Source organism: Chaetomium globosum, genomic scaffold, assembly GCF_000143365.1.
Source record: "Chaetomium globosum CBS 148.51 scaffold_4 genomic scaffold, whole genome shotgun sequence".
Classification (NCBI taxonomy): Eukaryota; Fungi; Ascomycota; class Sordariomycetes; order Sordariales; family Chaetomiaceae; genus Chaetomium; species Chaetomium globosum.
The window spans coordinates 3,179,844-3,207,661 of NT_165979.1; the positions used below are offsets into that span (position 1 = coordinate 3,179,844).

The following is a 27,818-nucleotide window of genomic DNA, read 5'->3' on the forward strand; positions in this document are numbered from 1 at the left end:
GGTAGAAAAGGGAAGCTTGTCGCCTGCAGACGCCTCCCTTTCCCACCTTGTCGGGCCTTTCAGCGCAGGTGGTGTCTTGAGCTGGCCTGGAGATTCGTTCTTGTTTGTGAGCTGGTAGGCTTTTCTAAACTGGTCCCTGCAGCGGTAGGCGGCGTCCCACGTGTCGAAGAAGAGGAAGTACTGGCCGCGGGGCTCTCTGGTGACGGGAGAAACCGACTGCACAACTTTGGAAATGCCGCCCGCCCAACCGGCGACGTGACGACCCTGGGGTGCCCAGCGGTAAAAGTCGGAGGCGACGAGTGAGCGGGACATGGAACTCAGAACGAGGACGGGCTTCCCGCTGGGTAATTCGGGCTCGAGCTCGGGCTCGGGCTTGGGCTCCTCACGGGCAACCTGGGCTGCTGCAGACGGCCCCAGCATCCTTAAGCCAGGCCCTGAGCTCATGACCGATGTGGGAGACGTCTATTCTCCGGTCGTCCTCGGCTTGGGCTTGGGTGTCCTCTTTGGGCTGTATTGGACGGGATGGCCTTTTATACTCTGGTCTGGGGGGACGGGGCAGTGGTAGCGGTGGCCTTGCCTTTGGAGTCTTGGGCTTGGGGCCGAATAACTTGTAGTAGAGGGATGGTTGGGGACCGTCGTCTGGTGATGAAGAAGTCGACGACGACGATGCCGATTTCGATTTCGACTTCGATGACGATCTCGATTTTGATTTTTTCTTGTTGCTTTTAGTCGAAATCCAGGCGATCGAGTCCCTGTGGGAGCAACATTGCCTCGTTATGGACTGCTGCAGCTGTATTCGCCTTGTAAACATGAGTCCGGCTGGTGTGAAATCTCATTCTCTTACACTGAAAAGAACAGGCCGTTAGATGGGAGTTACATAAACTCACCAGTTCAGGATGGAGTGACTGCCCGGGGCATGTGGGGCTGGTTCCTCACTGGCTCGGGCCTGGCAGTCAGTGCCAAACTGCGGGAGGCTAGGCCCCACTCGGATCAAATCTTGGCCTGTTCCAGCGCAGATTCTGGATATCAAACGCCGTAATTCTAAAACTTTAGGGCTAGTTATTCGTCTCTCAAAAAATCTCCGTGGAAGAAACCTGGAACCTTGAACCTGTTGGCCTGAAATACAGTACGGCCCTGTATTAGGTTCATTGACCCCCTGATCCTAGTTATGAGACACTAAAACCAAGTCCGAATTTGATCAACGATATTTTGACCGGGGCATCACCCAACCACATACCCTGTTCATTTGCCTGGATAAAAACCACCAAGAAAAGATCACGCCTCCCCAAAGCGGAAACGCCATGAAGTCACTCGAGTTCCGCATTCGAAAACTGCACGTCAACACTGACACCGACAAGAGGCTGCAGAAAAAGCAACCGTCTCGGGTTTATGTGAATGAGGAAGCCCTCATTGAGTTGACGGGCACAAGAGATGGCGGCAGGGTCGTTTGCTTAGAGAAGGTTTCGGCCTCACCAGATGAACCCCCAATTCGCCGAGAGGCCACCCTCTGGAAAGCACCCGAAAAGTTGGACAAGACGGTTACGCAAATGTACGATGCCTTCCGGGATGCTTGTGGTTACAAACTGGGCGAGCAGGTCCGCATCACTTCACTAGGAGGCCCGCTCCCCGACGCCGATGAGGTCGTCATAGAACAACCCCCCAACCAGGATGGCTCTCCTCCTAGCCCACTTGCCCCTGAGGATATTTCTGGCTGGGAGTTTGTTCTGGCCGGCCGTCTATCCCAGGTCGAGCATGTCTTTGCTGGCCTCCTTTTGAAGAATCTCTTCGCCAGGGGGCCCGAGAGGTCTTTCCTGGTGACATCTGTAAATGGCAGGAATACGGGAAACGCTCGCTACCATGACCGGAAAACAGCCATCAAGCTTGCCACTACCGCGCCTACAAGCAGCCAACCAGACCGGGTGTCGGCGCGGAAACTCGAAGTGACAGGCATTCGGGGGCTAGACCCGCAAATCCGTCAGCTCAACAACGTCTTGGGCTGCTTTGACGCAGACATTCCCTTCAGGAAAAAGCCGTCTTACCGTGGTATTGTCATACATGGTGGTCACGGCACGGGCAAGACGATGCTGTTGAACAACATCGCCGGCACCGGTTGGGGTACCGTCTTCCGCATCCAGTACAAGGACAAGCTCTCTGAGATCCAAGAGGTGTTTCAGAAGGCGAGGTTGCAACAACCCAGTATCGTACTCATCGACCAGCTCGAGCGCCTGATTGACAAGGAGCGCAGCAACCGCGCCGCTGTCATCCTTGCCCTTTGTGAGGCACTCGACACTCTCGCCGCAGATGCCGCCACTAAGGGGGAACTCCCCAAGGTGGTTGTCATTGCCACATGTCTCGACTACACCACGGATATACCTGATGATTTGAAGGAACCCCGTCGTTTCACCAGCGAGATCTACCTCGCTCTGCCAGATGTCGAGGGTCGGAAAGAGATCCTGGCGGCCCTCGACCTCGACGTCGCTCCCGACCAGGAGCAAGACCTACTGCGCGATTTGAGCGAACGCACCCACGCCTATAATGGCAAGGACCTTTCCCGGCTGGTAGACGAGGCAGACTTGATCGCACGGGTCCGCCACTGTCAGATATCCCCAGCGCAGCCCGATGCATCCGACTACCCTACCCCTGCTTCAGACGAAGCAGAAAACCGAACCGAGACCGCCCCTCCCCCAGCACCCGTCTACCACCTCCCCACCGACTACCACGAGGCCCTCCGCCTGATCCGTCCCTCAGCAATGCACGACATCAACCTCAAACCGCCGCCCATCCGCTGGGACGACATCGGCGGCCAAGAAACCGTCAAGCTTTCCCTCCGGCGGGCGGTCCGGCTCTCCGTCGAGCCCCCCGAGACACTATCACGGTACTTCGACCGTCCCCCCAAGGGATTCCTGTTGTACGGCCCACCCGGCTGCTCCAAGACGATGGCAGCACAAGCGATGGCAACCGAGTCCGGGCTCAACTTCTTCGCCGTCAAGGGCGCCGAGCTGCTCAACATGTACGTGGGAGAATCCGAGCGCGCCGTGCGCCGCCTCTTCCAACGCGCCCGCGAAGTCAGCCCCAGCATGATCTTCTTCGACGAGATCGACAGCATCGCCGGCCAGCGCGCCGGCTTCTCCTCCTCCTCTTCCAGCACCAACAACAACAGTAGTAGCAGCGGCCACGGCGGCATCAACGTGCTCACGACCCTCCTCAACGAGATGGACGGCTTCGAGGCCCTGCACGGCGTGGTCGTCCTGGCCGCCACCAACCGGCCGCAGGCGCTCGACCCGGCTCTCCTCCGGCCGGGCCGGTTCGACGAGCTGATCTACGTCAGCCCGCCGGACGAGGCGGCGCGGCGGGCGATATTCGCGCAGGTGGCGGCGCGGCGCATGTGGCACGCCGACGCCGATGTCGACCGGCTCGCGCGCGAGTCGGAGGGGTACTCAGGTGCTGAGATTAAGGGAATTTGTGCGGCTGCGGGGGTGGCGGCGTATGATCGCTGGGTCGGGGGCGGGGAGCCGGCGATTATGATGCAGGATTTGGAGAGGGCGCTTAGAGGACAGAAGAGGCAGATTACGGAGGATATGTTGAGGGGGTTTGAGGCTTGGGAGAGGCAGTTTAGGAAGTTTAGTGTTGTTGCTTTTTAAGGGGAGGGGATGGCAGCGGGGTGAGAATCGCGGGGGCTGTTTGTCTGTACATGGGGAAAGCTCAAAATCAAAAGCACATTGTTGGTTTGTTCACGGAGTTGAAGTTGGGTTCGTTCGTTCGTTCGTCCATCGTCAAATATAGATCTTGCTTGTCGCTCAAGGCCACTTCCATTCAAGAAAGACCTCATCCCAAGCAGCTAACCTGCTAGGAAGTAAAGGGAGTGAGGTAGGGCCGATATGTTTGTTATACATGCATGGGGTATGCCGTTACTCCCTAACCAACCGAAACCAGCACCGCGCTACTATCCCTTGACCACCCCTCAATCATCCTCGAGATCCCCCTTGCCTCTTGCGTGGCCCACTATCACTCTCCATCACACAGCCCATGTCCCACGACAGCTCATCTTTGCCCTCCCCGTGTGGGAAACCCCCTTTGATATCAACCCTATCCAGCCCGCCATGCAAACCATTATCTATCCCCGACCCTTCACAACCGGGACCAGGACCGGCATTAAATCAGGCAGACAACCAGGCGGACGGCGGCCGGATGTTCGGAGAGAAGGAAAAAGAAAAAGAAAAAAGAAAAAGGCTAGAGAGAAAGTGGGTGGATAAAACAAAAAGAAAACGACAAGAGAGCGAAGAGTAAAAGGTAGGCAGAAATCTCAGGGATATGGATAGGTAGGTAGGTATGGATATGGATATGATAAACCCCCGGCGCGCTCCCGTCGCCCGCCATCCACCCATCCGCCACCCATCCATCCATCCATCATCCACCGTCGCCGCCAACCGACCCGTCCAAACCATTCCATTCCAATCCGTCCGTTCGGCCCCGTGCGTCCCAGACGGGGCCAGCCAGAAACCGGCAAACCGAGAAAAAAAAAAAGAACCAACAACCGATGGTCGGGGGGGGGGGATAAAAAAAACGCCGTCCCTCCCACGCCAAGTAAACAACGCCGTCTCGTTAGTTTGACACCGCCCATGAGAACCGGAATGCGAATTGGGAATGGGACTGTGATGGGGACATTATCCGTCATATAAGCCGTGCAGGATTTGAAGTGTTAGACGCAAGGCCGACAAGGTAGGGAGGGGTACGAGGGGGCGAGAGGGCGAGAGAAAAAGTATGTTGCCCGCTAGGCCCCATGATGGGTGAATGACTAGCAAGGCGTTCCGCGCGTTGCACTAGCACGATAAGCAAACAGCCATCTACTCCCGTCCACTCCCATCACCACCGCCGCTCTCGTCAGCCTTCACCATAGCAGCCTTGGCCGCTTGTGAGATGCTGATGGCGATTTTTTTCAATGGTCCTCCGCCTGCGCCGCCCCCTTTTGGACTACCGCCTGTTGTTGTTGGTGTCCCTGACGCGCCGTGCCCCTGCCCCGAGAAACTCCTCTTTTTCCGAAGAATGGCTGTCGCAGATACCGGCAGGGAAGCATTCGATGCAGCGCTACTGCTGTTCCGCCGTTTGTGTTGCGTCAGCTTGTCGAGGACGTCGTCGTCTTCGTCTTCTTCGCGGCGGCGTTTCTCTGAGAGACGCTCGGGTGGTGGGGCTGCCGCTGCGGCAGCGGCAGCGGCAGCTGCTGTGGCAGATGCGGATGGGGATGTGCCGTTCGTCGATGCAGCGGTGGGACTGCCGGTTGTTGGCGGCGGCGTGGACTCGTCGCCTGAGGTTTGGGTTGCTGTTATTCCCGCGGGGAGGGTGGTCATAACGGCGTCGTTCTCGTCTAGCTCTTCGTCCGAGGTATACTCAACCAGCGGTTTTGACGGGCTCCTGTCCGCCATCATGTCCAGCGATCGCTGGAGCTCCTCCGCACTGGGTTGTTGTGAGGTAAAATCCTCTTCGTCGTCTGATGTGTTCCAGTAGTCCTCCTGCGCCTGGTCGACGGAGAGATGTTCCATCATCCCCCGCGGGGCGCCGTTGGGCGGGCGCCCCCTTCCGAGCTCGTCCTCGGATTCGAAATAGGGATCAATGTTGATGGTGAAGCCTTGGGTCTGGTCGTAACGGTGGAGAATTTCGTGGAAGGTGGGGATGTATGCGAGAGCCATGACCTTCTCGCGGTAGTTCTCAACCATCTGTTTGATCAGCTCCTTGATGTTTTCCTTACTAACAAGCATGAAGAGCTCAAGGCAGGCGGACGAGAGGAGGTTGTCTCGCGGTAGGGTTCGGAGCAGGACATCGAGGATGGGGCCCAGGACCTGCTTGTCGACCATATGTTTGACGTAGAACTCGTCTTGCATTATCACAAGGTGGCGGAAGAAGCGGACCGCAACTAAGCCTTGGGTTAACAAATATTGCGAGACGCTGGAGAAGACGTCACTTACCGAGCTGCAAGTGCTTTTCCTTGCAAGCAAGCAACTGCACGAGCCGGGAGGCCATGTTATAAGTGAATACGAAAAACTTGCTACGGTGATGGTGGCGCTGAATGTAGAAGCAGAGAATGTCGTTCAGGTAGCTGAACACGCCCTCCTCTGACGGGCTGAACTTCATCTCGGCCCTTTTCTCGAGCTCGAGAAGGGGCTTAAACAGCCTAACGGCCGAGTGCTCGTAAAAATGCGTCAGGAACACGTCTTGTTGTGAGTCGATGCCGGGGTGCACTCGGAGCCTCGGCTGGCCCGCGAACTCTCCACGCGACTCTTGTTGTTGTTGTTGTTGTTGCTGTTGCTGTTGCTGCTGCTGCACTGGCGGTGGACACGGATCTAAAAGGACCTTGAGCGCTTCCGAGATTTGGGACTTGACACCGAGATCCACTTCGACGAGAAGAAGGTCGATCAGAGTGTCTGTTAGTGGTTGTAGGCGCTTTTGGATTTGCTCGTATATTGTTTGTCGAACCAGCGAGGGGTCGTGGTCGATCATGGAAACCAGGATGTCCGTTGCGCCCACTCTCACCGATACGTCACGATGGCGCATGCCAAAGTTAATGGCGGGGAGAAGGCCCTCCTTAAGGAAGTGCACGTACAAGCCCTGGCGGGCAGGCGGTTGTAGGTTTTTGGCGATGGCACAGCATTGCTGAATAAACAGAACCGCCTCCTTCTTCCGGAGCGGCTGCTGGTGAGGGTCGTGGAATATAGCGAAGAGGTCATGCATGAAGCCGGGAGTGGTATGGAGGTGCTGAACAATGTCGACCTGATTGAAGAAGATGAGGGAGTTGAGAACCGAGAAGGTCGGGTCGTCGAGTATCCTTGCCAGCACAACGTCCTTCAGATACTGCAGTCGGTATGTTATGTGGATCTTACGACGGACGTGCTCGTCCTGGATCCTTACCACCTCCTTGTACCGGCCCTGGTTGTTCAGCCACTGCCGATGGTTTGCCTTATGGCTCGGGAAATCGGGGTCGTATTCCAACGCGCCCACCACCCCCAAGACACACTCATCCGAAACTGCGTGCTCGATTATGCTGGTATCATTCAAGAGCAGCACCGTCTTCATGATGTTGCATAACCGATGAAGGTCAGTTAGGCTCTCGAGATCCTCGGCCATCTCTACCAACGGGATGAGTTTGCTGATATAGTCCTCGCTCATGATGGTTTTCGCAAGTGCGTCGCGACCGGCGGGCGATTGCGACAAGTTTCGGATCGCCATATCCAACTCGGGCAGCGACCCTAGATCAGCCGGCGGAAGCTGAACGGAAGGGGGCAGCTCCATGGTCAAGTCATCTGAATAACTGTCGTCCGGGCCGGACATGCCGGGTTGGAAGGTCTGCTGAACTTGGTCGATGAATTTCCTAGAGAGCGGGGGGTTAGATTGCGACACAGGGAACCCTTGTTCGAGTAGATAATGACCAACCATATTGCGGTGCAGCCATCGGCTTCTTGAAAGCTCAGCGCCATATCAACGCCATTGTCCGTCCATACTATGAGGGTTTCTGTAAGGTCTATATTAGACTAGACGCACGTGAGTATGAAAGCGCAGGACTTGGCATGCCTTGTTGTTTCTGAAAGCCATCATCTTTGACTATCCTGGTTTCCAGCAGCCGGCGGTTGGGCTGGTCTTCCGACTCGACCACTACGTGAGGCTCTTTCGGTTGGGCATTCGTCCGCCTACATGATACGTAGGCCGCATGGGTCAGCAAACTGGCGGTAATATCGACGCGCAAAACATATCACATGCGAGATACCACATGCGAAAATGCGCAGGACGGAGAGAGACGTACCGCCGCCCAGCAAGCATAGCAAAATCCGGTCCCGCGATCGAACCAGTCATTGTGACGTAGCTCATAGACCTTGACACGCCTCTTGTCCGGCGTTTGATGAGGCACCGACTGTGCCATCATCAACGGTTCGGGCGCCGCCTCGGGGACGACACTGTCCTCGTCGGCCAGATGAGGCAACGGCGCGGCGTCGAGTTGATGGGGGGAAAGCGACAGATCAGGTTCAGCCGGGCTGAGGAGAACAAGGGCCGCCAGTGTCTCGGGAGGATGACGCGCGTTCCCGGATGGGAGCGCGTTTTCGGCAAAAAGGCGCTCGGATGTGTAGATGATGCGACGGAGATGTGGGTTTGACTACTATTGCTCGATCGCCGTGCGACGTTGAGGATGGATAAAAAAATCCGACGTGGTCGGGGCTAGGGGGGGGGGGGGGGGGGGGGGGGTCTTAGGGTTTCAAAAAGGGGGGGGGGGCAAAGGACCAAAAGGCCGAAGAAACGGGGCACAAAGGCAAAAAACGGCAAAAACATCGGCCCCACCTACACGAATTTGCCCGCCCAAGTTAAAATAATCTGTAACCGGCTGTTTGGCGCGTGGAGATGGGCGGCGCAACGCGGGCTCGCGATGGCTGTTTTCGGACGATGAGTCGTGCGATGAAATTCTTGGGCCCGACGCTTTGCTGCAGGGACGCAAGGTTGCGATGGAAGAGAGCGGGCGGAGTGCGTGATCGCTGGCCGCGGCGGGTCCAGAATCAGGCTAGCGGCAAGCCATGCCCCGGCTTTTTCAGGCGCTAAACCAGAAATAAGCGCTCCTGATGTCACAACGCCACCCCGCCGAGGTCGGGAACACCCTCGAGGCCCCCTCGGGACCCCCACTCCTGCCTTTTTTTGTGGCACAGATTGGGGAGACCTCGAACCTGCTTTCGACATTTCACCGGCCCGGACACGCCGGATCCCGGCGCCGCATGACCTGATTCACATCCGCTCCTCAACGGCCCGGTCCGCGCTTTTAAACATTGTGCGGCTACAAACTTGTCTCGAGCGAACTACCGGCTTCTTCACCACGGCCCCGGCTTTCTCCGGCAGTCAAGACCCGGGGCGCAGGGTCCAAGGCCGAGCCCAAAAAACATAGTCCCACTCTAGACACGACGTTTCATAGTTTCCCATAGTTTTCTCCGAAACAATCTTCAGCCTCTCGGTTGTAATGCTACGTGAGCATAATGGAGTTGTCAATTGTTTAAATATATTCCACCTCGTTCGCCGACTCCTTTTCCATTATCCATTTATCATTACGCCTTGAGATATTTTATAACAGGGTCGAAGAGTCTCACAGGACCTTTACTCTTCTTTTTCTTGGCGCTACGAGATATCATCAACACGATCTATGAAGTTCGTGGGCGAGGGAGGAAATGGACGGGACTCGGCCAATTGTGAACAATAAGTAAGACGGTCTTGTCTTCATCACGGCACGAACACATCACAAACATGCACATGGTTATCATCAGAAGGGTAAACCACCAAGGCAACGGGAGCAGGTCGCAGTCCATTTTGTGGCCAGACCCGAGCCCGCCACGTGCGCGCTTGTCTTGGGGATGCCGGGGACCACCAAGGGCAACGTATGGCCCGGGCGGGACGCAGAAAATAAACGCCGTTATATTGATGCCCGAGGAGGGCAGGCGTGGGCGCCACACCACGCGGCTGGGCCCAAAAATTAGCTGGTAACTATCAAATGGGGCGCCAGGGTTCATGCGTGGTCATATATTACACATGTTCACCTTGCTTGGATGCAATATTTCTCCAATACTACCAGGTATGCAACCTGGTTGATGCGTACGTCACTCAATCACAGTCCTCAAAATTGGCTGATTTATACCCCATTATCTCACGCCGGGAGTAACTCGCCGCCTGCTCATCATGTCAAACCATTTGTTTCGGTCTCAGGTTTCGGGTAGTTGCGACGTGAGACAACTTTAGCGAGGTGTTTAAGGTCGGGAATCTCCCAGAAGCTCTTACAGCCGTTTTAATGCAAGGCGCTTGGAATAGCCAGCCTCATACCACTTTGAAGAGGAAGTCGGCATCGTCGGCGGTTTGCCCGAAGCCAAAATGCAGCTGAGACCAGCAGCCCGCCATACCTAAACCGGCGCTTGTCAGTTCAGCTCAGCTGTGGCTAATCCGATTGAGTCATCTAGAAGAAGCCCGACCGAGTCGTCTTTCACACCGCATTTCCTGATAACAATCACGCCGCATCGATAAGGGGCTGGCTGTCGGGACCCCATCGTGTCATCTTGGGGAAGTTGTCGAGATAAAGATATCTCACTCGAAAGAGACGAGGTTCATCTCGAGGATCAATATCAGTGGGTCCACCCAATCTCGTCCGAACCAGTGAGACAGGGGTTTATCGGCCAAGAGCCGCATGATCGGCAGGGCGGCATTCCCAATATTGCCGCTTTTCTTTTAAACTTCTTTTTTTAAACCCGCGCGGGTGCGAGCATCCGCGCCAGTGCTGCAGGTATTCAACTCACAGGTCTCGGGAGACAACGAGACCCTGGGCGCGGCGATCATCTGCGACTAACCACAAGTAACGCGACCAACGGGATGTTATGAGGCGAAAGAGAAAAGAGATAGGACCCATCGGGAGTTCCCAGTTGGGCTTGGTGTGGCGCTTTGGACTTCTCTGGCCCTCTTAAGCTTGAGCAGAGCCGCCTGATTCAGATTAGCGCCCTTCACGGTTTTCATTCCATCCCAGCCTCGATAGGAGCCATGTCAGAACTCAGAAGGCTGACCAACCGGCGCTATCGAATTCGCCATGGAGGACTGGCTGCAAGCAGCAGCGACCGTCACGTCCAGATAACGGCGGGGTTTGGACGAAGTTATGGACTTGGGCATCAAGCGGCCCCCAAGTGCCCCAATCAATTTGCCCGGAGATGTTCTCATTCCAAGGGGTTGGTCGGTGGAGATCGGAGGGGCGAGAGGAGAGGACAAAGAAAGTTCCGACTTGCCAAAAGTGCCACCAGTCCTCGGCCCAGTTGTCTCACTTTCGAGCCATGTTTGAGCAAACCCGGCAGACTCCCAGTTGACTGGAGGTTGCGAAACCGAAGCCATGAATTCGTTGGGGAATAAAAAAGGATCCTGATGTAATTGACCTATTTTTTTTTTTTTGTTAGCTATTTCAGTTTGGGTCCTGCGTTTTATACACGTATACCTAGGTAATATGGAGAAAAGGTGGAAATTTGCGATAGCTCCACGACAACTGACGCTACTGTGTAGATAGGCACAACAACCTTTTCGGGAGGCGTTTGGGAAACGGCTGTGCCTCCAATGATCTTCGATCCGCATCGCCCCTCTTGATGGCGGCGGCCGGCACGGTCCTTGTCGTTCGTGGCCCTGTCCCTGCCAAGGGGGTGCTGGGTTCGCGCCTGGCTGATTTCGGTCTTCGCCCGCCAAGCAGTCTCCTCCAGTACCTATCGTGACTCTAATGTAGCTCTACACTGCCTTGGTCACTTTCAGTTTCCAACACCCAAATCTTCCTCCCTTCACTGCGTGGTAATTGCTTTGCGATATCAAGCTACCTATCGGTAGCCATCTGCGGCTGATACGGCGGTTCGACGCACCCGGCGGCGATCGTTCCAGGGCCCTGGTCCATTGCGAGCCATTCTGGCGGTAAGGCGCGTTATCTGGAGGTACCTGGCACCTCCTAGCAATACGAGGGCCCGCTTTTCCACTGGTGGTTGGAGATGTGCGTGCGTGGCTCCAGGCAGGGCAGGGAATGGACTGCCCGAGTATGCGGGTCTGTGATCGAGTAATTCCTCGTCTTCGATGGGACAGGCCTCACGCCTCGGATTTTGCGCAACTCTAGTTACATCCACAACTACACATTTCAGCGGGGAGCGCGTGCTGCCACCACAAGCTCGGGTTTATCTGGTGCCAGTGCGGTACCAAGCACATTCCTAATTAGACCGGTATTGGTTGACCGCATTGGCGAGAGTGGCTTTGGTAAGATATCCATCGTTGGTGTTCAGTTAAAGGACGCGCTTGCCTGGAACAAGAAGAGTTTGCAGGGGATTCATTCGGGTTCGGAGACAAGACCTATCGAAGGGCGAGAAAGAACCCGTCCCGCTGCTTCCATTTTGGTGTGCAGTGGCCCCGCGCACTAGCAGCCTGGCACATCCGTCTTTCCGTTCGGTGTCAATCAGCCGTGTGCCATGGCCCAGGCTGCACCACCCTCCCAACATGGATGTGGTATCGGAGAACCCCCGCGTGGCTGCTTCTTACCCCTGCTCCTTGCCGCAGATGCCATGTTCCAGTGAATTGAGGGCTGAAAGCTGCATTGGCTTGGTGGGTGCCCCTTCCCTTCTGCTTGGCGGCTCTTAAAATGCCTGGCGCTGCCACAGCCCTTCTCCCTCGCGAAGGAAAGCCCAATTCTCGCCGAACCCGAGCCTTTTGATCGCCCGCAACACTGCTTTCCATTCCTTTCGAGAGTTGAGTTGTCTTCAAGTGGCATCAACCCCCGCCATCTCTCCGTGTGCGTTACACACCACAACGATACCTTTTGGTGGGGTGGTTTTGTCCTCCCAGGTCAATACCGTTCTCATCACCCATCCACCAGGCCCTCGATTGGTTGGTGATTAGTTGTCTCGGTGCTTGGAGATTCCAACCTTGCAAACCACCAACTTTCAACAAACATTCTCACACATCCCTCCCCAACTTTCTCGTCACAAGGCTTCTTGCGGATCAGGTTTCACCGCTTCTACCCATCATTTGCTGCCTGTCACCTGTCGTTTTGGTCGCTTTCAGCCCGGAGGTGTCTTCAGCTTGACCCCTGGCTCTCTCCAAGGACCTAATATAGGCAGCCTCACATCACTCGCTACATCCCGCTTGTCTATGCACCCCGACTCGACCTAATATATTACTGCCTCCGCACCCTGCACCCCGCGACCCATTTCTCATCAAGTTCGGTCAGGCACCCTCACGCCAGGTCTGACGTCGACCACAACCTCGATCGGATCCCGCCGTTGGGTGAATCCGCGACTGCCCGGTAACGGCACCACCCTACCCCGGCAACGACAAACAACACTGGGCCACACACGATGTCGATGTTTTCGATGATCAAGCGGGGCAGGCAGGCTGCCAAGGAACACCGCGCAGAGCAGGCTAAGAAGGAGAAGGAGGAGGCGCAAAAGCCACCTTACAAGCACGTACCGAAACATGCCGCCATTGATGCTATGTCGGGCGGGCCAGGGGGTTGGAGAGAAAATGACAGGGCCAAGATCGTCGAGCAAAACCGGCGGCGCAGCGCCATGACCGCCAGCGGTGTGGGCATGAGTGGCATGATCACCCCCGTCCATGCGGGCATGCCTCGCGTTCATAGCTCGCTCTCGCACGTCTCGTACCCATCCGCCTACGCGAGCCCGGTCGTCCAGCTACCACGAGGCTACAGTTACAGCAGCATGCCCGCCGGCTGGACCCCGCATGGACGGGAGATGACCTACAGCCTAATCGACGCGGGGAGCATTTCGCCCAAAGGCAAGGAGGTCGAGAGGATCGTCGATTCGTCCCGGACGAGCCGGTCATCGAGCAAGATGTCGACCGGCCGAACCCCGCTTCCGCCTGCGGGCACACTCGGGGTGAGGGATGCTGCGCCGTCGCCTGTTGAGAGCTCCGGCGGCTCAACCAGCTCCCAGGACGACTTGGAGATGAAGCCGGTAGACCGGCACAGCGTTCCGATCCCCCCTCCAACCAGCGTTGTAGCGAATATCCCCAAGCCGAGTAGGCCTACAAGCGATACCGAATCCATTCACAGGCTGCACCCCGGCCGGTCACGCAGAATCTCGGACCCGAACCAGTCCGTTTCTCGAAGCCCCCATGCGCCGCGCACAAGCTCTCTCGCGCAGGGTGTCCCTCCTGTCCCTGCACTTCCGCCCATGCAGTTTGGCACTGCCATCACAACGCCGGAGGTGTTCTCATCGGCGGCGTCGAGCGCCAGCTCAGTTACAATGGTTCCTGTCGCATCTAGCGCATCGCTCTCCACCAAGACAGCCACGGTTCCGACGGTGCTAAAGGTCGAGGGGCTGGCGGCGCCCCAATATGCCGAGATTGGCAGAGCCGAATCCACCAGCGAAGAGAAGACCGCCATTGTCAAAACCCCAACAGAGATTCCTGCGGCCCCGACAGCCGCTTCCGACTCCCCCACGAAGAAGGGACGAAGGACATCTAAAATGACTAGGTTCACCGAGCTCGAGCCAATCCAGTCCAACACCACCGTGGCCACGGAGCCCAGCCCGAAACCTACGGCGGAGCCCAAGAAAGTGAGGGAAGAAAAAGACCGCCCGGTCGTGAACGTGGCCGCTCTCCCGACGAGCTTTGACGAAGCCGCTTTCGCCGCGCCAAAGGAGATCGCTGTCCCCGCGACCGCACCGTCGTCGAAACCGGGCAAGCTCTCCAAGAGCCCGGCTCCTTCCGGGAAACTGGTAAAGAAGAACCGCTGGTCACTGCGGAGCAGCAAGAGCACAGCGGTGGCCGTGTAAGGCTGTTGGCTCTCGGCCATTTTGTTTGAAGCTGGCATCAATATTTGGATGCATATACTTGGCTACCATTTCATCTCATTTGTTTTCCAGCGACATCAGCCATCATGAGCACACCCGCGCAGGGGAGCATTCTGCGCTTGTTTATTACTAGTATCATTCGGCGTTGGGGTAATTTTTGGGTCATAAAGCGTTTGTATTTTGGCTTCTGATGACGATGGCATTTAAAACTTAGGTTGGCCCTGGGAATGTTTTTCTTGCTCCGGGAAGCGGGGGCTCAGCGGATGGTATGCAATAGAACTGGGCTGGCACACATCTTGGGGTGATTTGTCTGGGCATTGTGGAAGTTTGTCGGATCTTTGAACACGTTCACTCGATCGCCTTTGGATGGAGGCATCATGGCAAAGTCGAAGATACCTACATAGTATCTACCTGGTTCATTTCTCCAGAGTCAATCACGACAACCAAGTTCGAGTGTTGCTTTTTTTTTTTTTTTTTTCACTGCAGTCATCCGTCCATGGCCCCCAAAGTCGTCACCGCTGCTTACTTTTTGAAATTGATGCCGGGTTCCGTGCCCGAGGACGGACCAATTACTCCAGTGATGACGGATGCGTGCGTTGGCTGTTGGTTGTGCCCTCGCTGCTTGAAGGATTTATTTTCTCCTCGGGCTGGTGGAAAGAAAGCAATAGTGCGGGATTGGGTCTCCTCTCCCCGTCTGCTCGTGTTCGGGTGGGGGCGGGTTTCCACATCTCTTTGGGTGTTTGTTCTTGGGACGTCGGCATCTTGGTTCAGTACATACTTCCAAGCAAGCACATCCATCTGAACGAGTGCTCCGGGACCCGGACGGAGGCTGCTCGCCGTCCCTGTGCCGCCGGTTCCCCTGTGCTTGGACCGCGTGCTGGTTCAGAGGCGGGGAGGGGATGGGCTTGTTTCAGGGCTGAGGCAGGTCCAGTGTTTGGGGAGCTGTGGTCCGCTAAGGAGCCAAGCATGCAGGTTTTTGGGGCCTTGGACCTGACAGCTCACTGCTTGATGGTAGGGGCCCACTTGAGGTTTGGACGCCATGGCGCTCTCGGAGTGATTGATCTCTGGTACTTCATCATACATATGTGGTGCATGATACGCCCCCACAAGTGATCACTCGGTTTTAGGGACCCGGGCGCCGGCTAGGATAACCTGGTGACGGGAGAGTGGTGAAATTACAGGAGACGGGCCCGGACATGCCGTCTGTGGATTCCTATCCCGTCTTTTTGGTGTAGAGAGAGATTTCTGACAAACGGAAAGAGGGTGGTGGTTCATGGGCGGGGACATAAAGGATCGACGCAAGGGATGGGTGGCTGGGAGAAGTTCTCGAAACCGTAACCTTCTGAACGCGGTTCTGTCTCCACTTCTCAACATCATCAGATCATGCAAATCGTGGGAGGTGCGCTCCCTCTCAGCCGCCCGCTCGGGATTATCGCCGATGTATCGCGGACGGCTTGCTGTGGGCACAGTAGCATCACGACCCGAATGGAACCACTCCGGACATTGAGGGTTGAGCTCCCCGCCCTCCAACGTTGAAGATTGGGGCCTGGACCGGTCCTCCTGCCACGGCGTTGGCATCTGCCTCAGAACGGCTAGCCACTCGCGAAGGGCTACCCGAACCGGACGAGAGATGCATTGCGTGGGCCCAGTTGCATTGTCGCATTGCGTGGCCGCCGATGGAGCCTCATGAGTGGAAGAAGGGCTGGTGGACTTGTTGGAGGTCTCGAGTTTGCATTTCATATTCCGAAACAGAGCTTGTGAGCATTTTCCCATCGTGATACCCCAACCTTGACACGCGGGCAGCTCGTGTCGATCGACAACCGGGATACAGCAAACGCTCGACACGACCTCCGCAATCTTGGGTTACACCATGATCTCAGACCCTTGAAGGTCCGTCAGGGAAGCGCCACAGAAGGGAACAGTACCATTGAACATGGCTCAGCTGACAGCGGTTTCCACGTTGCAATAATGAATAAATGATAGGATAGGGTCGCATTCTTCTGCCTCTTCCCCGCATGCACTTCACGGTCACCGTCAATACCCAGAAGCTGCATGCTGCCCGGCCTGCATCTGAGGGGACGAGGTCGGATTGGGCACTTTACGCCTCCTTCTGCATCGGCGCCTTGGAGGCTGACCTGGAGCCAGCTGGGAGGCACGAGTTTGGGGTCAACAGCAACAAGGCCGGCGTGGCTCGGTCTCGGCCCGGCTCGGGGGATACCGTGTTGGGTGTGTGTGAAGCTGTACCGGAGAAGGATGAGAGAAAAACGCAAAGGTAAAAATAGAAGAGACGGTGCTATACGAAATGCTGGGCGCGCTAACTGATGGCAAGCAGCAAGTTGTAATTCTCACCGACTGACTGCAGGCATTGATTTCCTTATCTGCTCTTAGCTTGATAGAGGACGTGAAACTGAACTGCTTTTAGGGAGGAGGGCTACCAAAATATGTATTTACTCTATGCACAAGAAGAAGTAGAAACTTAGATAGAATTGTCTCAGGCAGCTTCCTTGGCTTGAATTGAGATGCGCCTTGCGATGGGAATGAAAGATGGACCCACCTTTCGAGCTGGGGTGGAGAGCTGCCAAGATCGACAGGGGTAGCTCCATTTGATTCGCCAGCCTTGCAAGCCACATGTTCAACGCTTTCGTGGCATCATCGAAAGCTGCAGCCTCGCGAATTGTGGGAACTACTATCAACTTGACATCGACATGCGCCTAGATCGCCCCAAGTCTCCCATGACGTCCACGCTCCCGCCCTGAAGCTCACATTTGCATGCGGTATTACCGCTGCCTTTTCTCCCCCACGCGCCAGCCATGGCGGCCGATGGCGTAGTTGAATCGCTGGAGCAGCTGGTCTGGCTCTTGTGGGCAACCGCCTCGGAAAGGCCCTTTTACTTTTTGTTGGCTGTGGTTCTCCCGCTTTTTGGATTGGGCATTTTTTGCGTAAGTTACTCATGGCAAAGCACTCGGTTCTATCGGCTAACCGGCTCTTGCCAGGTCTACATTCTCCTCCACCTTGTTGCCCCGAAACCGCGACTCTCCTACCCCTCCGAGAAAACCTACATCACCACGAACCCCGATGGCACTGCCAGCTCCCCACGCCCGCTCGCCTGTTGGTACGATCGCTGGCATGCCGAGGGGAAGCTCAGTGAAGAGTACTCAACAATCCCTGCCGGCTTTCCCGTCCCCGACCAAGGGGCGATCGAGCCGGCCGAGGTGGAAATGAGCGTGGTGGTCCCAGCCTACAACGAAGAAGCCCGCATCACCGCCGCCCTGGAAGAAATGGTCGAATATCTAGACCAACAATTCGGCCGCCCCAACAACCAATTCCTCCAACCCGAGCGTCAGGAGCGATCCGCCGAGAAGGGCGGCAAGAAGGGCAAACGCGCCACGACGCCGCACCGCTTGGTCTTCAAGCCTGACACCTCGACCTCCACATCCCCTCCCGGCACCGCCCGAGGACCATCCGAGCCGCCGCAGCCTTCAGGCTACGAGATTCTGATCGTCGACGACGGCAGCCGCGACCGCACCGTCGAAGTCGCGCTCTCTTTCGCCCGCAAGCACGGGCTGCACGACATCCTGCGGGTGGTCAAGCTCGCAAAGAACCGCGGCAAGGGCGGCGCCGTCACCCACGGCTTGCGCCACGTGCGGGGGAAGTACGCCGTGTTTGCCGATGCCGACGGCGCGAGCCGGTTTAGCGACCTGGGCAAGTTGATTGAGGGGTGCGAGGATGTAGTGGACGGGTCCAACCGTGGGGTGGCGATCGGGAGCAGGGCGCATTTGGTCGGCAGCGAGGCCGTCGTCAAGGCATGTTCCCCCCCCCTCCGGCCCCTTTGTTTACTCTTGATTACCTAGGTACTAACCCCCTGGAACAGCGCTCCGCCATCCGCAATTTCCTAATGCGGTCTTTCCACTTCGTGCTCACGATCCTCACCCCTCCCGCAACATCACGCATCCGCGACACGCAGTGCGGCTTCAAACTCTTCTCGCGGGCCGCCCTGCCGCACATCGTGCCCTACATGCACGCCGAGGGTTGGATTTTCGACATCGAGATGCTCATGCTCGCCGAGTCGGCCCCGGCCACCCCCGTCCTGGCCAGCGACGGCTCCGTCATCGGCACCAGCTACGGCATCAAGGTCGCCGAGGTACCCGTCGGCTGGCACGAGGTCGACGGGAGCAAGATGAGTTTGGTGCAGGACAGCGTGCGCATGGCCATTGGGTTGGCTGTGCTGAGGGCGAGCTGGATGTTGGGGGTCTATCGGAGGCGGTTGACATGATGGGTTGGAGGGTGGAGGGGGTCGTCTAAGCAGTTTGTCGGGAAGATAGGATAGAATAGTAAGATGAGTTAGAAACTGCTAACTGGCTGCTCTCTCTCTCTCCCTTTCATTCTTTCTGTGTGTGTCCACGGCAACAGCATATACAACACATCAATGCCAAGTTCATTCTCATCGTATGCAACCGTCTCTCATTACCATTACCAAAGATCTACTACGCATAACCGAACCCCGACAGAGTCCGAGCGAAACAACAGCATGATACAGCGAATTTTAAACCCACCGCCCCCCCTTTTACACCTTCCTCCACCACCCCATCATCATCTCTCATCCCCCATCCCCTAATTCCATCCCCCCCCTTTCACAACGACTCAGCCCATAGAACCGGCAAAAACACCACGCACGCCGTCCACAGAATCATCACCGCGTGCACCATCGCCAGCGGCAACTTCAGCCACCCCAGCACCGACCCCCCACACAACGCCACGGTATGCAGGCGGATGGACAAGAAGGCGACGGTGAAGAAATGCCGGGCGAGCGTCAGCGGCCGGCGCAGCACCCCGCCCAGCATGGCCACCGGCTCGTCGGTGACGCCGTCCTGGAAGTACCGGAAGCAGCCGCGCTGCAGGGCGCGCAGCTGCCAGTCGTCGGCCGCGAACAGGCTGTACAGCGCCTGCGCCAGCACGTTGATGATGCCCGTCAGGCTCTTGCGCCGCCAGTAGAAGGTCGCCATGGCGCGGTGCACGGCGGCGTGGTGCGTGAGCGTGGGGATCTGGGTCGGGGAGAGTAAGCTGGAGAGCAGGACCGCGTCGTTGAAGGCGACCGTCATGCCGCCGCCGGTGAGGGGGTGCCGCATGTTGTGGGCGTCGCCGAGGATGATCACGCCGTCGTGGTGCGTTTGTTTGGTGGAGGGCAGCCACGAGTTGGGCATGCTTTTGGGGATCTTGCCGTCGGCGAGGGCGGCGCGCACGCTGGGTTGCACGTGGGGAGGGAGCGAGGGGAGGACGATGTTCTCGATGAAGCCGCGTGCTCCGCCGGCTTTGGGGGTAGCGGCGGGGTGGTTTGTGGGGATGTCGATGAGGGCGCGGGTTTCGTGTGTGCCGATTTGGTAGAGGAGGGCGAGGGATTGCTCGCCGATCACGACGTGACCGTGGTAGGCGGGTGGGAAGGGGCAGTCGATGAGTTCGAGGGCGTAGAATTTGCTGCGGACGCGAGGGGTCGTGCCGAGGAGTTCCTCGCGGAAGATGGAGTTATAGCCGTCCGCGATGATGGTGAGCTGCCCAAAAAAGCAGTCGGGAGTCTTGTTGCCCGTTGCTGGGTCCTTCGTCCGGGTACGTACCCCAAGCACGGCATCGCTGTGTTCGCCCTTGATGGTCGCCGTGACCTCGGTCTCGAAGACGCTGATATTCGGGTGCGCTATGCACGCCTTGCGCAGCTGCATGATGAACCTCCCGTGGTGAAAACATTTGCCCTCGGGCCTGACGGGCTCCTTAACATCCCCATTCGCATATTCATTCACCTCCTTCCTCTGCCCGGCCCCCACAATCACCTCCCCATCCCCCGTGAGCGGCGGGTATAAGAACGATGTCTCCTGCCCCCTCAAGATAACATGGTACCCTTGGCACGGTACGGCATCGATGTCCTCGAGGCAGTGTTCTAGCCCCAGTTTCCGCAGCGCGTCGACGCCGCCGGGTTGTAGCAGCTCGCCGACGATGCGGTCCGGCTCGTGCATCCAGCGCTCGAGCAGGATGACACTGCGGCCCTGGTTAGCAAGGGCGAAGGCCGCCGCACACCCAAAGATTCCCGCGCCGACCACGACGATGTCGGCTTCGTGGTGTTGCTCGCGCCGCTCGACGTTGCGGGCGGCCTCGGAATCGGCCACGCCCGCCATGGTTGTGCAAGTGTGAGTGTGTGGATACGGGTCTGTGTTTGTTCGGGTTTGATTACGTCGGCGTTTCGCGAGGTTTCGAGGTCAAGTTTTGCGGGGATGTGTAGGAGGAGGCCAGCAAGAACTCGTCGTCGTTATTCGTGCCGTGTGTTCGTTGAAGAAAGTTAATTGCTGAGTGAGACGAGACCTCTTCCTCGATTCCTGACAAACGAAGGGTATAAGACCAAAAAGCCAATCGCTGTGGATCTCCTGCCCTTTTAGCAGGCCACCAAATCGACTTACGATGCAAAATGGGATCCTTCCGGTTCGATTGCGTGTCCCCGTTCTCGAGACTGAAATTATTTGAGGCCAGTGTCCCCCAAGAATCGTCCCATGCGGCAGGCACCGCGTTGGCGCGGACCCTTGTCAAAGCCAATCAAGGGCGCTGCGCAGGGGCTTTTGTGGGAACTACCCCTGAGATTCTGGCTGTAAAATTCACATGTCAGGCGATGGCCAAGCGTGGGAGAACAGCGGTGGCCTGTTGCTGTTGACGACTGCAGAAAACCAACCTTACGTACCCCATTGGAATAAACTTTTTTTGTGTACAAATAATACATGGTAAGTACTTTTTACATTGTCAATGGCCGGGATCTGGTCTTGTGAGAATTGTCCAATGCCGTCCCAGGCACATTCCTTTTGGTCTAAGCATTTCGTACCCCTGATTCCATACCGCCCGCCCACCTAGAAAGCTTCAACCGCCGTCTGAGGGGGAGCCTCTAGCAATATCCGTTCCAAATCCCCGTAAAAATCATCAACGCCATCTTCCACCCCCTCAACCCTGCCCCTTTCACCATGACCATGACCTCCACCACCACCGGCAGCAGGAGCACCCTCCATCTTCTTCCTCCCACCCAACCACGGCACCTCCGCAAAATCCACCTCCTCCCTCCCCGCATCCAGCGCAGCCCTCCTCATAATCCTCACCGCCTCCGCCTCCAGCAGCTTCCCTTCCTCCCTCAGTTCCCGCCTCGCTTGCACAACCCGCCTGATCCCCTCATCCACCACTGCCCTCGCCCGCATCTTCCTCTCCTCCAGGGAAGACGCCCCCCCCACACCACCACCACCACCACTACTACTACTACTACCACCAATGGCAGCAGCCTGCGACCGCCCCACCCTCGCACGCGCCTGCCTCAGCGCCGTACGACACGCGCCATCTTCCCTATAGAAGCTACCAAGCCCGCGGGAGATGGTATCGCGCAGGGCGTCGGCGTCGAGCAGGTCGGCGTAGGCGGCGAGCAAGAGCTTGAAGTTCTGCAGGTTGAAGCAGGGCGCGGCGCGGCGCTCGCTGGCGGCGCTGAGGGCGTAGTGGATGGCGCCGCGGGGGTGGCCGGCGGCGAGGCAGAGGCTGGCGGCGCGGTGCAGGGAGGTCTCGGTAATGCGGATGTTGGCTTGGTGGTAGTGGGTGAGGGTTTCTTGGATGAGGGCGTTGGCTTGTTCCGGGCCGGCGGCGCGGGAGGTGATGCTGGTGAGTTGTTTGGCGAGGAGGTAGTTGATTGTTTGGGTGATGTCTTCGCCTTTGGCTTGGGCCTTTCGGAGGAGGGTGTATGCACCGCTGAAATCGGCGGGTGCCCAGGTTAGGTGTGCCTGTACGGCGAGTTGTAGAGCGTGTGGGGAGAAGGGCATATTGGAGTGGACAGCCCGTTGGTAGATTTGCGTAGCGCGACGGGGTGCGCCGTTTCGCAGTGCCATCTTCATGGCGAATATGATATCCTCAACCTGGACATATTTGCTCCGGCTGGGCGGGGTAGGGAGTTCTATGTGCAATGAGAGCAGCCGCCCTCTCGCCGCCTTGCCGCCGTATTTGGAATCCGACAACGCAGCGTCGGCCATGATTTGCTCCGTGTGCTTGTCTATACAGTCCGGGTTCAGGGCCTGGAGTTTCCGGAAGAGCGTGCGGAGATCCCGGAACGGGAAGTTCCACTGTCTTCGGCACCTCACCAGAATGGCGTTGGTGAAGGCAGCATCAACGCGAAAATCTGCTTGACTGCAGTAGTCGAGCCAGGCAATCAACGAGTTGACGTCGCGGATGGCCGCGTACTGTTTGGCCATGACGGTAACCATGAAGCTGGTTAACGGCACCTCCAGCTCGTCGATATAGAATCTGAGAAACGCCTCCGTCTCCCGGACCGTATGCGTTTCGGCGTACGATTTGAGCACTGGGACAAAGACCTGGCCGTAGACTTGCCGACTTGCTTTCCTATTTTGCTCCATTGCTTCGAAATCAGCGCGTACAGCTTCCCAGTCACCGTCTGCGGCATGAAAACGGGCAATAACGCCAAGTAGCTTAACATCCGACGCCAGAGCACGGTGCTGCGAGATGGCGAGGGTAAAATACGAGTTGGCCTTGGCCTCCTGACCCGTTTCAAAGGCCAGCTCAACCATAACGCGATAGAGGTTGCGTGAGCGGAACACGGAATCCCTCAAGCGAGGAGTTTGAAGTTTTTCAAACATGGCCTCGATCTCTTCGAACTTTTTGTGCTTCTTCCAGTGTGATAACAAAAGTCTCGCGACCCAGTCCGGATACAGCCTTGTATTTTCGAAGCTGGCACAAACACCCTGCAGTGTGTCCAAGACCTCTTCTGGCCTGTGTCCGTGGGCGCGTTCGACGCTTTCGACGACGATATCCCCAACGGCATTGAACGAACTTTTCGTTGGAGAGGACTGCAAGAAAGTTTTGATAAAGAACTTGACAACAGACGCATAGTCTCCAGTCTCGTAGAGATTGTGAAGAAACCACGACGCCCAGGTCGTTCTCACTGCCATCCGCAGATAAGATGCATCGCCAATAAACGCCGAAGACCCTCTGGAGCCGTTTTTTTGAGAAACACAGGTCGAGGAGCGTCCGCCCGAGGGTGTATACCCGATGATTCGCACCCCTTGGCCTTTCGACGAATTTCGGGACAAACAAGTTGAGAGCAGTGTCGATATCTGCCACGTAGGCATCTTGCGCTTGCTGGTTCAGTTCTGCCCGTGCGAGCAACGACTCGATCAGCGGGAAGGGCTCATGGTCAACATAGTCACTCTCCTGTAACGGCCCCCGGGAGATTATTCGATCAAGAAGCCTCGCGGCATCGTCCAGCCGCCCTTCCTCCTGACATGTCCGGCAAAGTCGCGCGGTGGCCTCGATCCAAGGCCGGTTCAAATTTCCCGGGGCAAGTTTGTGGTCCATCGCTTCGAGGAGTATCCTCAATGCGGCGCCAAGTTGGAGAGAATTTTTGGTGTTGCAAGCTTCGTGTATTTGGACCACAATGTCGTCATTGCTGGGGAACACGTATGATTTGATCGTCTCGGTGCTCATCGCCGCCCAGCTTGGGGCAGATTTGAGTGGCCCAGTCAACTTGGGAAGAGGCTGAATTTGACCGCGTTGCGGGGGGTTGGCGAGTTGTCCAGCTTGCGTATCCGAGACTTTATTCGTGGGTTTGCTGGCGTTGCTCTGCCCCGATGCCACAACCCCTTGGCCCTCCACCGAGGCCGTTTTCGTCGGCTTTGCCGGAGCTCCAGCCCTATTTTCCCCATCCCACCATCGAGATAGTTGGCTCCCCCCTTCCCCTGATCCCTTCCCGATATGATCATGCCGATGCATCTCCAACCCAAAGTCGGTTACCGGCCCAAACCGCGAATCCCACAGGGCTTCCTCTTCCATGGCCACGGCGAGCGTGGCAGCCCCCGCGCGGTATCCCCTGGCCGACTTGATTCTCTCGCCATTCTCGATCGCGCGCACCGCATTATTGATTTTTCGTCGGCGGTCCTCGGCGAGCACGGCGAGGGTGCAGGAGGTGCCGACGAGGAGTCCTCGCAGGGCCGTCAAGGCCGCTTTGGAGGGAACAGGAAGCGAAGATGACATGGCGGCCCTGTTGTTGCGGTTCCATCTCGTCAGGGCATTTCGGGGTCGCGGGGTTCCCTAGTCGCGTGTATTTAGTAGTCAGGTTATCGGCCGTCAGTCGTCCATTGCATCAATCATTCGATTGAGCTCCACTACCATTTTCTGGGCCGAGTGGGATGGTGCAAGCAGCACATGGAACTCTGGAACCCCACAGTAGCTTTGGGCCAATCGCGGTTTGGGTCGGGATGGCGGGAGAGCCAAGGCTTAGACTCCGCATTAAAGCAAATTTCAATGTTTGGGATAGATGCATAAGGTAGTCTAGATTTCCTATCTAGATCTGTTTGATGGTCTTCGCCCGAAATCTGGGTCTCATTGAGACAAAAATGGAGGAATGAAGATTCGTACATATACACATCTAGCTCTAGCATGTATCTATCCAGCCGACACCCAACGCCCTCCCAGATTGCCTCCCCAAGCCCCGATATCGAACACAACAATAGTACAAATGGTCTATATACACAATATATCGACGCTGTCTTGCTAGATTCGCATCACTAGACAAGCTCGCGCCGCTCCATGGGCATGTACGCCTCTAGCCTGCGCAGAATGGACTGGTAGAGGAATAGCATGCACCCGCTCTGGATGCTTGTCCAAGCAGCTCGTGGCCCCACGCCTCTAAACCACCCCGCAACACCTTCGGTTCTGTAAATTAATCTGAGGCCCATAATCATGGACGAGGTTTGAAGAGTGACGGCCCCTGGTTTGGGTGTATGAGTTGAGGGCGAAGACGTTGATATCAACCGCTTTTGGAGCTTTTGCTGGGCCGTCTCAGAGACCGCCCTAGCGGAGTGCCCTTCCTTGGCCGTTCCTGAACTTGGCGGATCGGCTGGCGCCGGGCTGAGCCCTCCGGCTTCCGGATGGACTTGAGTCTGAAGTCTCGTCTTGACGACGTCAAGGGGGCATGTTATTGTGCCGGCGAGGCCACCAGCCGCTGCCCCTGTCAGGAGCTCCATGTGCCACCCAATATCGCGGCTCCCTTGCCATTGGTGTGCCCAACTTTGTGCTTGTTCGTAGAACATAAACTGAAGTGCCGAGAATGGCAAGTCGCGCCATAAAGTAGCACCGTAGCCGTAAAATAGCGCCGATAAACCCTCAGTTCGGACGATTGTCCTCACGGCATGAGTCGTGCCTTTGTAGTTATACCCCGACGCAAAATACGGGTTGTTGTGTCGCCCTTGCAGCTGTAGGCGTGTCTTGACCACCTCTGATGGCACGTACACGGTGGACGCTGCCAGGTCGCCGATGAAACCTAGACAAAATGCTGTCAAAAAACGAAATCCCGATTGTGAGGTTGGCTACTAACCAGCTACCAGATAGGCCAGATGGGGCTGGACGCCGCGTTCGAGCATCTGCCGCTTGCTCCACTCGTAGCTGCCGAAGAAAAAGCAGGTCGCCGGGAATGAACCAGCGAGGGCCGGTATCCAGCCTCCGTAGAGTCCTCGCCGTATCCCCTCGTCTCGAAAAATCTTGAGGTAGGACGAGCCTAGCGATGTGTATCTCGGCGGAATATGGGGGTCGCCTTGTTGCCGTGTCTTAACTGTGTCGAGCGAATGCATGAGCATATCGCCGGTAGAACCACCCAGCCCTCCAGCAAGCATGCACTATAGTTGCGGTATGCGGTCAGCGGGCAGTCCGGGCGGGGCGGCGGCAGACATGGAATCAGGTTGACCCACGTGCAGATAAGGCGGGCGCCCTTCGACTTCTCCATCTTGTGATCTCATATTAGTCTGAGCGCGAGACGATTCGGTTCCGATGGTGGTGGTGGCGACGGGCTGCGACAAGGTATGCGCGTGATCCTCATGTCGACCGTCGAGGTCCGGGACGGGGACGGTGCTGACGACGCTGTGCGAAGAGGGCGAGGGCGAGGGCAAGACAGTCGACGGGGTGCGTGTGGCCGTCTCGAAGCCGAGCACCATCGCCCCGGAGGGAAGAGAATAAGAGGGTAGCGCCGCCCGGGCAGCAACCAAAGTTTTTCAGGTTATGGCGTCACGCCGTGTGGATTTTCCGGCGTACCGCAGCGCAAATAATTCGAAGTTTAAATTTCTGGGCGGCTTTGCCGGTCCGAAGCGTTTTTACGGCAGGTCTGTGGTCCGTGCGTGGCGTTTTGAAGTTCCAGCAATAACCCTGACGTGCCTGAGACCAACCCTAGACGGGCAACTACGAATTTCAATCTGCGTATCGTCTTGCCGATGAGGTTAACGAGGGGTACGAACCAGCAAGAAACCGGGTATTTTATGATTGCGCCGGCTACCCATCGAATGTATAGCCCTACTCCCAACTTTATATGTACATACAGCTTGAAAGTTATCATACAACCCTATCCCTTTGCCCCGCCACTTTCCAACCCAACTCATCCGTAACCCCACTCTCACCAACCCCACCACACGCAAGCAAAACAGCACTCTCATAACACACCCCACCCCCACCCGGGCTACCGGGCTACGCCGCTCTATGCACACCCGTCCTCAAAGGGTGCTCCCACCACCTCACGCGCCCCGCCCTCTCCCACGGCGACAGGATGTGGGTAACACGGCCGGTGACCAGCCTCGCCGAGATGGGTCCGTAGTGGTTGCTGTCGAGGCTCTTGTCGCCGTCGCCCTCGACCCAGATGTGGCCCTCGGGCACGACGGCGTGCTCGTAGTGGTACGGCGGCTTGGTTTTGATGACGTCGCCGGGTAGGCCGATGATGCGCTTGACGGTGGTTTTGTTGGGGTCGTGAGGGCTTCTTGGGGAGGGGGAGGGGGGTGGTTAATACGTGTGTGTTCTATCATAGCGTGCGCAAGCTGGTGGATGAACCGGAAGGGGAGAGTGAGTGAGACTAACTTGAACGTGACTATCATCCCCCTTCTCAACCCTTCCTGCGCATACATCTTCCAAACGAGACACAGATCCTGGCGCAGTGATTCGTGGTATCGTGAATTTAGAAAAGGATACATGGATGGGCCGTGAATGGAGGTGACCTGCGCCACATATTCGTTGAACCAGATGAGCGGCGGGATCCAGGTCGCATAGCGAATGAGGTAGTCTGAAACTTGCCCGAGAAATTTAGACCGCCGCGCCGCGCCTCCTCCGGCGACGGATCCCCATGCCCATCGCGCCGCCATGGAAATTGTGTGGTGATGTGAGAGGTGTGGTGATTTGAAGGTGAGATGGATTATTGCAAGTGGTGAATTTGGAGGGGGCTGTCAAGATAAGCCGATAAGGAGGGAGGCTACCTCGATTGATACATAATTCGAGGAACACATCACATCAAGCGGCTGAATATTCGTAAGAGGCATTACTTCGTTCCCTTTTCTTTCCCGCGGCCCTGGCTAGATGTAATGTCTACCGTATCTGACCTTTTGAAATCCGAAGACGCCAGTCATATCAATCAATGGTCCCGATATACCCGCTCGCCGTCCCGCAACCTCTTTC

At 56.9% G+C, this 27,818-nt stretch overlaps 10 protein-coding genes across 10 annotated transcripts in view; 3 read left to right on the top strand and 7 right to left on the bottom strand.

Moving 5' to 3' along the window:
* CHGG_04752 (uncharacterized protein) overlaps positions 1–420 on the bottom strand; it is a gene marked incomplete at both ends in the record, with an annotated part of 3,661 nt that extends 3,241 nt beyond the window's left edge. Inside the window, one exon of the mRNA XM_001223965.1 lies at positions 47–420. Coding sequence (XP_001223966.1) covers positions 47–420 — 374 coding nt within the window. The remainder of the gene's footprint in view (positions 1–46) is intronic.
* Positions 421–1,301: 881 nt separating this feature from the next.
* CHGG_04753 (uncharacterized protein) lies at positions 1,302–3,641 on the top strand (the record flags this gene model as incomplete). The annotated part of the gene is made up of 1 exon (XM_001223966.1): positions 1,302–3,641. The coding sequence occupies one exon, from the start codon at positions 1,302–1,304 to the stop codon at positions 3,639–3,641; it is 2,340 nt and encodes a 779-aa protein (XP_001223967.1).
* A 1,203-nt stretch (positions 3,642–4,844) lies between these two features.
* Positions 4,845–7,839, bottom strand: CHGG_04754 (uncharacterized protein; the record flags this gene model as incomplete). Its single annotated transcript, XM_001223967.1, has 5 exons — positions 4,845–5,908; positions 5,961–7,360; positions 7,423–7,447; positions 7,531–7,676; positions 7,790–7,839. 5 exons carry the CDS (start codon positions 7,837–7,839, stop codon positions 4,845–4,847), a joined length of 2,685 nt encoding a protein of 894 aa, XP_001223968.1.
* Positions 7,840–10,542: 2,703 nt separating this feature from the next.
* CHGG_04755 (uncharacterized protein) lies at positions 10,543–11,432 on the bottom strand (the record flags this gene model as incomplete). Its single annotated transcript, XM_001223968.1, has 3 exons — positions 10,543–10,922; positions 10,982–11,240; positions 11,391–11,432. The coding sequence occupies 3 exons, from the start codon at positions 11,430–11,432 to the stop codon at positions 10,543–10,545; spliced, it is 681 nt and encodes a 226-aa protein (XP_001223969.1).
* Positions 11,433–12,866: 1,434 nt separating this feature from the next.
* Positions 12,867–14,303, top strand: CHGG_04756 (uncharacterized protein; the record flags this gene model as incomplete). The annotated part of the gene is made up of 1 exon (XM_001223969.1): positions 12,867–14,303. One exon carries the CDS (start codon positions 12,867–12,869, stop codon positions 14,301–14,303), a length of 1,437 nt encoding a protein of 478 aa, XP_001223970.1.
* Positions 14,304–17,131: 2,828 nt separating this feature from the next.
* Positions 17,132–18,594, top strand: CHGG_04757 (uncharacterized protein; the record flags this gene model as incomplete). The annotated part of the gene is made up of 3 exons (XM_001223970.1): positions 17,132–17,260; positions 17,315–18,049; positions 18,193–18,594. 3 exons carry the CDS (start codon positions 17,132–17,134, stop codon positions 18,592–18,594), a joined length of 1,266 nt encoding a protein of 421 aa, XP_001223971.1.
* Positions 18,595–18,952: 358 nt separating this feature from the next.
* On the bottom strand, positions 18,953–20,482 carry CHGG_04758 (uncharacterized protein; the record flags this gene model as incomplete). Its single annotated transcript, XM_001223971.1, has 1 exon — positions 18,953–20,482. One exon carries the CDS (start codon positions 20,480–20,482, stop codon positions 18,953–18,955), a length of 1,530 nt encoding a protein of 509 aa, XP_001223972.1.
* Positions 20,483–21,199: 717 nt separating this feature from the next.
* Positions 21,200–22,903, bottom strand: CHGG_04759 (uncharacterized protein; the record flags this gene model as incomplete). Its single annotated transcript, XM_001223972.1, has 1 exon — positions 21,200–22,903. One exon carries the CDS (start codon positions 22,901–22,903, stop codon positions 21,200–21,202), a length of 1,704 nt encoding a protein of 567 aa, XP_001223973.1.
* Positions 22,904–25,295: 2,392 nt separating this feature from the next.
* Positions 25,296–25,753, bottom strand: CHGG_04760 (uncharacterized protein; the record flags this gene model as incomplete). The annotated part of the gene is made up of 3 exons (XM_001223973.1): positions 25,296–25,335; positions 25,623–25,653; positions 25,708–25,753. The coding sequence occupies 3 exons, from the start codon at positions 25,751–25,753 to the stop codon at positions 25,296–25,298; spliced, it is 117 nt and encodes a 38-aa protein (XP_001223974.1).
* A 1,090-nt stretch (positions 25,754–26,843) lies between these two features.
* Positions 26,844–27,508, bottom strand: CHGG_04761 (uncharacterized protein; the record flags this gene model as incomplete). Its single annotated transcript, XM_001223974.1, has 2 exons — positions 26,844–27,129; positions 27,339–27,508. 2 exons carry the CDS (start codon positions 27,506–27,508, stop codon positions 26,844–26,846), a joined length of 456 nt encoding a protein of 151 aa, XP_001223975.1.
* Positions 27,509–27,818: the final 310 nt, after the last annotated feature.